Below are 10000 nucleotides of genomic sequence, written 5' to 3' on the forward strand. Positions count from 1 at the left end.
TCATTACTGACAGGATTTTTTTTTTCAAAATATGATTCGGGTGTAATTGTTGCTCAACCGAAGTAAAGACTAAAGTTGATCGTAAAACAAACAACATCCCGTTTTATCAGAATAATGAATTTAGTTGAGGAACTGAGCAGTATAATTTCTTTGGTAACTAATGTGAATCTCTACTCTCCCATGCACATTTCATACCTTCTGGTTGACAATATAAAATAAAATCCTAACGTCACATAATTAATCAACTGGTATTCTAGTTACCAGTATCATAACAGAAAATACACAAGCCCTTGAAAATCAAAACTATCACATGATCATATTCTACATTCATTCCGGAAACTTCCAGATTGAAATGGATACCTTCAACGAAAAATCCTACGGGTGTTAGAGACGGAGTCCTAACAGCATTCATTCGAGTCGACCTCTTCGACACGGAAAAAAACAAACCAAACCAGAGACGAATCGGAATCCCTTTTCCACACACCCTACAGAGCCTACACCAACACCTTCGGGTTCCCTTCCCACACAGAGCAACGCGGGACACGAAAACCATTAGCCCGCCTGTTGTGTGCGGGGGCGCGAGCACACAGAGGGCGAAAAGGGGAAGCAGTGAGGGAGTGGAGTGGGAGTGGGAGTGTGTGCTGTTGGTGGAGAGGCAAAACTAACGCCCTAAGAGGCTTCCCCTACCCGGTTTACAGGCTTCACAGTTCAAGAGGGCGTCACGGAGAAGGGCGGTCTCCTCGCGCTGTGGAGGGAAAAAAGGGAGAGGGATATTATTTTCCTGCATTTTGGTTGTTGCTGTTGTTTTATGTAAAGAGATGTATGTCGGTGAGACTAGAAGAAAGGAAGTTAGAATATAGTGAAAATATAATACGTCTGGGTTAATTCGTTCATCATGACTTTGTGGCTTTGGAGATGTTGACACTTGCATGACAGAACAGTCTGCAAAGGACGCAGACAAAAAATAATAATAAGAAAGGTCGACAGTGACTCGACACTTCTCCGTGAGGACTCAAGAGTGAGTCAAGGAAGACGGACAACTCACCTGAGTCTGGATTTCAATCTGGAGTTCCTTTATGGTTTCGATGAGTTCCTTGAGACTCTTGACCAGCATCGTGCCTGTGGAAGGTCAGACCCCCGTCAGAAAGGGTGGGAGGAGTCCTGCAAACAGGTCGCCTCAACGCTTACGGAAATGAGGAACTACAGCGCTGTCCATTGGATTAAGGTATAATTGCAACTTTTGAAAACAGTGAGATCCAGCAAAGCAAAGTAACCAATCTAAAATTAGTGATGTAATATTGATTTGTATGTATATTTTTTTATCTTGATATTGAATTCTTTAGATTTGATTTGATGATTGAAATAGAATTTTGAATTGAAAACTGTTATTTGTAAAATTATGATTATAATACGACCTCATTCTTAATTTAACTACGTCAAAAGAACGACTTACCTCTCAGTAACTACACTAATATGCTGGTTCAATTACAAGGGAAACTAATCTATTTTTATGATAATCATTCGCTCTGACTCTAACTTCATTTACGCATACACATACATTCGCATACGCAAACACTTCAACACACACGTACGTATGTATATATGTATTTATGTATATATGTAAGTATGCATATATGTTTGTATGTATGTATGTATGTATGTATGTATGTATGTATGTATATATGTATATATGTATATATGTATGTATGTATGTATGTATGTATGTATGTTTATATATATGTATGTTTGGATATATGTATGAATGTATGTATTACGCATTTGCGTATGTACGTATGGTATGTAGGTAGGTAGGTATGTATACATTAACGATAATAAGGAACAACTAACACATCCAGTTCACACATATGAATCCTCAATCTAGCATACACTACAAAACAGAATTCTTTAAGAAAACAAGAATCAGCATATAAACGAAATAAATTAATAAAAAGAAAATCCCTTCCAGACTTTAAGTTTAATAAAAGGCGTTACACAAGGAACCACACACAGACAGACGCACACACGCGCACTCAGACAAGGACTCCCACAGCCTCCAGCGGCAGGATCCAGCTCCTTCTCATGCACCGCTCGAAGTCGCGGTCCCGAGGACAAGGCCAAGAGGCGCCGAGGATACTTACTGCTCTCTTCCTCGTGAAGGACGGGAATGTCTCCTGCAAGGGGTCAGAATGCATCACATGCCTCGTCCTCGTCACTGAGTTGTGTCGAGTCAGAAATAACATCTTTGGGGAAGTTATTGAATTATTCTTTTTTTTTTTTTTAAAGGCTCTGTCTTTAATTAAGCCGGCCAGTTTTTCACCTTTCTATTCTTTTTAATGAGGATGTTCCCTTCTCTTTGGACAGGGAATGATCCTTGAGGCTCGGCCACACACACTGGGGAGGCTTGTCTGTCTACCTCCCAACTGCACTTTAGGCATGGAATGAATAATAATAACATGAATAATAAAGAATAGCCTTCGTAATCGAAGTGGAGCGGATCGTCCTCAAAAACCTTGAGAAAATCTACTTCCGGCACGCACGCTTTTCAAACTATGAAAACACGTTAGTTCGGAAACCGTGACGTGCCACACCAATTAATCCGGGGACGGTATGCTTAAATAATCTCCATGATTTTCGATTCTCCATCTCTCTTTGTCTTTTTTTATGTCGTCTTTTAGCAGATTTATCCTCAAGGTTTTCGGCGGATGACCATCGTAACAGCCGCGGGAGGGGGAGGAGGGGGGGTGCTCGAAGCTTCCGGTCTCGGGTAAGCGACAAGGTGCGTCCCCGCGCCTGCAACGACGCCTCGGGCCGCGCCTGCTCGGGGAGGCGCCCAAAAAGCCCTGCGGACTTGCCCGGCTCTTCTCAGGCAAGGGAATTGACAGCAAAGGAAACTGTCAATCATAATTGTGCCAGATGCTGATTTTCTTTCTTTGCTTTAGTCTTCTTGTGAATTTATTTCGAAAAAGGACAATGCATGATCCGTTTCTCCCGGCGTCTGTGCTGCTCCCGTCCGAGCGAGGGCGCGCGCCGAGGCGTCACGAGGGGGGCCCCTCCCTTCCGACTCGACTGACCTGACTTGTACGGCTCCACGAAAAGCTCTTTGGCTCCCACCACCTCCTGGTGGCTCCGAGCGGGGCTCTGGGACCTCCGAGTAGCAGGAGTTCTCAGGCTTGCGCTCTGGGAGTAGCGAACTCCGTAAAAGCGAGTACCACCCTGACGGCCACCCTGGGAGTGACCACCTGGGAGGGAGGGGGAAAGACTGACTCCGTAATGCTGCCGGTTACACTTCCTCGGCTCTCGGCTCTCGGCTCTCGGCTCTCGGCTCTCGGCTCGTCGGCTCTCTGCTCCGTCGGTGTGTGAGGGAGGCTCCGAGCAGGGCGTTCACATGATATACAGCTTGATTTTTTATGTGTTTACTCTAATATTTAGTGAAACTCTTATCACAAAGGTACACGATATGTCTAATAGATATGCTAAATTCTGTACATTAACTCAAATTCTTCTTTAATTAAACTTAAATAACACAAAAAATAGATGATTCAAGAACACAATCAGTGAGTGATGACTTTAGAGTTTGACCTTTAAAAATGAGAAACCAATGACCTAAAAAACAATAAAACAAAAAATACGACATTTTTTTCACTGAAGCCAACACTAGCTTTTGGTTCAGCCACAACAAGCCAAGCGAGCCTACAACCTTTCGGTCATCTACAGGAGACGCAGCAGCAGCATTTTGGAGCAGTGACTTTTGGGAGATCGGAAAGCTTTCCAGTTTCTTTTGAATGGGTTTTTGGGCTTTTTAAAATCGTGAATTTCGCCAAAGATTTTTTTTTTTGTTGGAAAGCTAATTAAGAGCATGGTCTTACAATTGCATATACATAGTTATATATGCATATATATATGAGTATATATATATATATATATATATATATATATATATATATATATATATATATAATATATATATGTATACATGTATATGTATATATATATATATATATATATATATATATATATATATATATATATATATATATATATATATTCCGAATGCATCCCAAAATTCAACTTTTCGTGGGCCAACAATCAGTCACATTGTAATTTTAACAAAAGTTTAAACGATAACAGTCAATGTATATTAATCTGCTCTAGATATTAAATTGTTTAAAATATTATCAAACTGCTTAAGATAATATTAAACTGCTTAAGGTATTATCGAACTGCTTATAAATATTAATAAAACTGCTTCAAAATAACGTATTGGTGAGAGGAAAAGCTAAAGAAGAGAGTGTTTCTGAGATTAGGGTTCGCATGCGGTCAGAGAGACAGAGGAAGCTCAGGTCAGCCTTCAAGACGATCTTTAGTCTGTGGTTATTATTCGGTCAACAGCGGGTGGGTCAAGAGAGGTCAGGAAACGGGTGAGGTGATCGGTGACCACAACTTTTTACAAATCACGTGATGATTCATGTTACTAATTTGCAAGTGATGTCACCGCTGACGCCATTGTTTTGGAAATGGCATCAATGACGTCATTGTCGTAAATGACATCATTCATGACGTCACGATACCTGCCGTGACCTCTGCGACCACGTAGAGCTAATAAATCAAGAAGTAATGTTTAAGCGAACACCCACAGATAGGCTCATTACAGGTGGTTTAATCTGTTGCAGATGGTGCATCATGGCACTGTCCTTTGTGATGCCATGAAGCCATCGCAGTTAGTTGTCTCTTAAATCCTCAAGTTATGGTGTCCAACTGACGCCTCCACACACACGCAGCCGAGAGGACGGAGGAGGAGGGCGCGTCGCTCCTGCTGCGCCGGAGGACACGCCGGCATGCACGTCTCGCGTCGTCGGGGGTGGGGTGGGGGTGGGGGAGAGAGGGGAAGGAGAAGGGGAAGAGGGAGGGGGAGGGGATCATGGTCGAGAGGGCTGAGAGGTCAAGCCCCGAGAGTATCACACAGTATTAATAAAAGTAGTGGAAGAATAACACGTAACAAACCTCGTCCCTTCGTCGTCAGAGGGAGAGAGAGATCGGAGAAGGAGCTGAAGGACGAGGAAGGGGGCGGGGGAGGTCAGGGAGGAGTAGGAGGAGGAGGAGACACAGGAGGACTAGGCCGAGGAGTAGTAGGAGGGGATGGATGAGGAAGACGAGGGGAAGGGGGAAGGACGAATAAAACGAGGAGGAGGCACTAGGGGACTAAGCCGATGAGGAGGAGTAGAAGGACCAGAAGAAGAATGAAAATAGGAAGACCAAGAATCAAAACACAAGGGAAACACAGGGACAAGGACGATGAGGACCAGACGTAGGACAAGGATAAGGAGGTTCAGCTCTAAAAATAAAAAAAGAAGGTCCACAAAGACGACAGCCCTTCCTCTCTCCCGGCGTCCCTCAGGAGGAGGAGGAGAGGGCGGAGCCAGGAGGGCGACACAGCCACTACTACAGGCACGAGCATGAGATGGACGTGTTGCCCGGGCCTTACCTCTGTGGAGAGGGGTGACGGGCTGCGTGAAAATGGGACAAGGTTCACCGAACTGCAGGTTCTGACACCTCGCAGCTGGAGAGCGGCGGGCGGGGGGGAGGGGGAGAGGGAGAAAAGAAAGAGCTCCGTCACTAAGGGCGTCTCGTCACACACATAGGAAGCCACATACTGTCAACGCTGGGGGAAGGGAGGGGGAGGGGGAGGGGGCACCACCGACCCTGCCTTCACGCCACGCCTGGCGAAGTCGCCGCTTACTATCGACGTCCCGCTCTGGATTATTTCCTTTCGGATATTTTTGCATCCTCATCTTTTTAAATCATAATTTTCGTTACCGTACTCAACATTCATATGATAATCACCATTAACTATATCACACGATAATTCTAATAGCAATTACAAGACTATTAACAACTGCTTTAACAGTGATGACAACGACGAAACTCGTCTCAACAATGATACCAATAATTCCAAATCATCTAGAAAAGTAAAGTCAATGACCCATAATGTAAATACGCCTGACTGTTTTTATACCCCCTATGAATCGCACGATAATTATCTTCAATGGTAAATGCAACAACGATGAATTGAATGATCAAACATGACAAGATGTTCGGTTGCAAGGAGACAGCGTAAAGTGTGCACCACATTTCACTCGTTAAGAGTATGAATAGGCGCATGGGCGTGTATTTGTCGTCTTACTATAAAGGCGTGGGCTATAAGGCCAACTGTCTATTTAGATTTGTGGGCGTATGTATACCATGACGGGGCGTTCTGTGCCTATCAAAAAAAGAAAAAAAAAAAAGAAAAAAAAAGTCTTGGGGGATACATAGAGGATAAAGGTTGGGTATCAGAACACATGGGCGTGAGTGTGGCGTTGCACGTGGGCCTTGGGCGAGGGCGTGGGCGTGGGCGTGGGCGGTGATGGTCTCTCCCTCCCCCCTCCCCCCTCCCCAGAGTCGCAAAAAGCAAGACCCGCTGCGACACAGGTCAGAAAGGAGCCTAGAGGAAATGGGATCAGTTACGTCCAGTCGTAAAGAGGATAATTTATGTCGGACATTTTGATCTTTCCGGATCGCTTTTGAGATTGGACTAAAATCGGGAAAATGTGTTCGTGTTTGTGCTCAGGGAGAGAGAGAGAGAGAGGAGAGAGAGAGAGAGAGAGAGAGAGAGAGAGAGAGAGAGAGAGAGAGAGAGAGAGAGAGAGAGAGAGAGAGAGAGAGGAAAGAGAAATAAGTCGACAGATAGAAAAGGAAAAGAGAAACAGATCGAGAGATAGATTTAGAAAAGATCGAGAGATAGACAAAGAGAGAGGGAGAGAGAGAGATAGAGGAAAAGAACGGTGCGAAAAAAGTAAATAAATATAATAAGGAAATGCAGTCCAGCTTGTGTTTGTTAATTAGTCAATTGCTTCAGAAAGTAATTCACACTTTCCTAAAACCAAACCCGTACAGAGAGGAAGAGAAACAAAATGTTACAACAGATATGTTATGTGTCTTTTAAAATGCATACACTTTATCATTTATTACACCTTTAGATATATATATATTTTTTTTTTACATATATCTTTTTCCATTTATATATATTTAATTTTAGGCTTTTTATAGCAAGCAATTTCGAAATAATGTCCATATCCATCTTATACAGCTACCTTTTTAGATATTTAGAAAAAATAAAAAACAAATAGTAACTACCATTTAGAAGAGACATCAAAGTCAAACTGATGTAAATAACAAAACCAGATCTGAATCATATGACAAAGGTTTAAAAGTTAAACCCAATTGTGAACTTTCAGTCTCTTATAAATGATTGACATTTTGACAGCTATGAATAAGAACATAGCAGTTTATAGTCTTATTCTTAAGCACTATCACACAATATGCGTTATGGATCAGACTTTATATGGATTTTTTTATGGGTGGTGCGGATGAAAGAGAGAGAATGAGATAGATAGATAGATAGATAGATAGATAGACAGATAGAGAGAGAGAAGGGTGAGCGAGAGAACGGGGTAAAAGAGAGACAGGGTGGTTGAGAGAGAGAGAGAGAGAGAGAGAGAGAGAGAGAGAGAGAGAGAGAGAGAGAGAGAGAGAGAGAGAGAGAGAGAGAAGGATGGGGGCGATGAACAAAAGAAGAATGATAATAATGACAAAGTAAGAAGTGTGAACAGATAGCAGAAATGGCGAGGGAGTAGAGATGGATGAAATGGAGATGGAAAAAAAAACAATAAAGCTAAAAAGCGTAGTAAAATGGGAATAAAAAGCTATGGCAATGAAGAAATGAGAGACAGTAAATAGCAATAATGAATACATAAATACATTTTTTTTAAAATGCAATGAGAGAAAACAACAACAAATGCCAAATCGGGGGATATGACATCAAGAACCGAGGCAGAAGCAAAGTGAGAAACAGAAGCAGACGATGAAAGAACGCAGAATGATTCAAGAAAGCACTTGCGTGTGGCAGGAAGAGACGGAGATGGGAGGCAGTGAGTGACACCGAAGGTCAGTGAGTGAGTGACAGCTGGGAGATGAGTGACAGTTCCAATAGGACAAAAACAGCGAATGACAGGTGAGTGACAGTGACATCCAATGAGAAGTTGAAGAAGTGAATGAGAGAGTGAGTGAGAGTGAATGAGAGAGTGGGTGAGTGAGAAAGAGAGAGAGAGAGAGAGGTAATGAGAGTGAGCATTTAAAATGTTCGAGATGAAGATGCATTAAAATATTAAACAGTGAAATAAGAATGTGTAGATAAAAGAGAGAGAGACAGAGTGAGTGAGAGAGAAAGAGAGAGAGTAAGATAGAGAGAGAAAGAGAGAGAGAAAAAGGAAACAGGTAATGAGTGAACTGATGCAAACGTACCTCTTCTGTAGGTGTAGACTTCATTGCCCTGATTCTGGACGGATCCCGTGTCCTCGCCGTTCGAGCATCCCACTTTCTCGAGCAGTTCCAAGATGTCAGTGTCCCAGTCTATGCTGACGTCCAGGTGGCGCAGGCGGTACTGAGGGAAAGGTTTGGTATTTCTAAGTATAAAGAATTGATGACTTGTTATATAGAAAATTAATGTTTTTTTTTCATATAAAGAATTGATGATTTTCTGCATAAAGGATTGGCAATGTTCTATATATATAAAGAATTGGTGAATTTCTGTATAAAGATTTGACAAGTTTATGTATAAAGAATTGGTGATTTAAAGGAGTGATGATTTTATGTATAAGTAATATTTAGGCTTGATAGTCTTAGATATTGGTAATCTTGATTTCACGAACTGGTGATATCTGGGAACGACAATTTTATGTGTAAGTACTCTTAAGAATTGCCAATTTTAAGAAATCGTAATTTCCAGGATTGACAATTTTTTGGAAGGATAATATTTGAAGGGATCGGTCATTTCAAGGACTGGTGATTTCTGGAACTTGTTCATTTTAAGGTGTGATTGTTAGTAAGGATAATGCTAATAAAAATGTCTGAATAATACTAATGACGAAGAAGATGGCACTATCGAGAACTCAAACACTCATCTTACACTGCTAGATTCTTCATTTCCATTCATACGTTTTTTTTAATGACACGTCACAAAGAAGGACAATGCAGCTTCGAAGTATGTCGGATACGCGTGGTGTCTGAACGTTTGAGGATACAGGATATACTTAATCATTCCGCTGGCCTGTTGTCCGAGAGTGTTAAACAAATCAATCTCGAAGTTCGTAGTTGTTCCCGGACACCCCCGGCTTCCTCACCCCCCCCCCTTCCCTCCCAACAGCCACTCCACCCCTCCTCCCCCTTGCAGAGAACCGGCACCGTGGGGGTTACATTGTGTCGTCACTTCAACTCCCCCTCCACTGCCCTTGAAGAGGGGGGCGCTGCCGGAGCTGTGCTTGGAATGTACATGTTTATACTACAAACACATGAGCCCCCTACCCCCTTCCCTCCTCCTCCCCCTCCACCTCCTTACCCCCTCCACCTCCACCTCCTTACCCCCTCCCCCTCCACCTCCACCTCCTTACCCCCTCCCCCTCCCCCTCCACCTCCTTACCCCCTCTCCCTCTCCTCTTCCTCCTCCTCCTCCTCGCTCCTACCCCCTTCCTTCATCCTCCTTTACCTCCTCACCTCTCCCCCCCCATCCGTGGTCAAGCCAAACACCTCGCCCTTGGGACCCTGTGGCCAATTGCCCTACCGTGTGGACTGCGGCGCGAAGGGGCGGAGGCGGCGAGAGATCGAGGGGGAACGGCACTAAAGAATTGTTTGGGTAGAGCGGGAAACAGGAGGTGCGGGAAAATCGCTGACAGGTAGGTATGTAAACAGATAGATAGATAGACTGACAGAGAGGGAGAGTAGAGAGAAAGGGGGGTAGATAGATAGAGAGAGAGGGGTGTCATTTAATTTACTATAGAGAAAGAGAGAGAGAGAGAAAGAGAGAGAGAGAGAGAGTTGGGGGTGGTGCAGAAAGGAAACGGAAGAATGAAGAACGAGAAAGTGTAAGGACACAAGAAACCAAAAGAAAGACATTCACAAAGCTACA

The 10000-nt window shown here is 43.2% G+C and overlaps 1 protein-coding gene across 7 annotated transcripts in view; it reads right to left on the bottom strand.

Annotated features, from left to right (window-relative positions):
- Positions 1–10000, bottom strand: part of Tsp (Thrombospondin) — a 109567-nt gene that overhangs the window by 22155 nt on the left and 77412 nt on the right. Inside the window, exons 4-9 of one of the 7 annotated variants that reach the window (XM_043017530.2) lie at positions 8341–8479; positions 5483–5557; positions 3072–3239; positions 2139–2171; positions 1046–1119; positions 688–745 (exon numbers count right to left, since the gene is read on the bottom strand). In XM_043017530.2, coding sequence (XP_042873464.2) covers positions 688–745; positions 1046–1119; positions 2139–2171; positions 3072–3239; positions 5483–5557; positions 8341–8479 — 547 coding nt within the window. The remainder of the gene's footprint in view (positions 1–687; positions 746–1045; positions 1120–2138; positions 2172–3071; positions 3240–5482; positions 5558–8340; positions 8480–10000) is intronic. The other 6 variants (XM_043017532.2, XM_043017533.2, XM_043017531.2 and 3 more) reach the window with 6 other exon arrangements.

The sequence above is a fragment of the Penaeus japonicus genome, unplaced genomic scaffold (assembly GCF_977035675.1).
Source record: "Penaeus japonicus unplaced genomic scaffold, GWHDUDI00000001_assembly GWHDUDI00000018, whole genome shotgun sequence".
Lineage (NCBI taxonomy): Eukaryota > Metazoa > Arthropoda > Malacostraca > Decapoda > Penaeidae > Penaeus > Penaeus japonicus.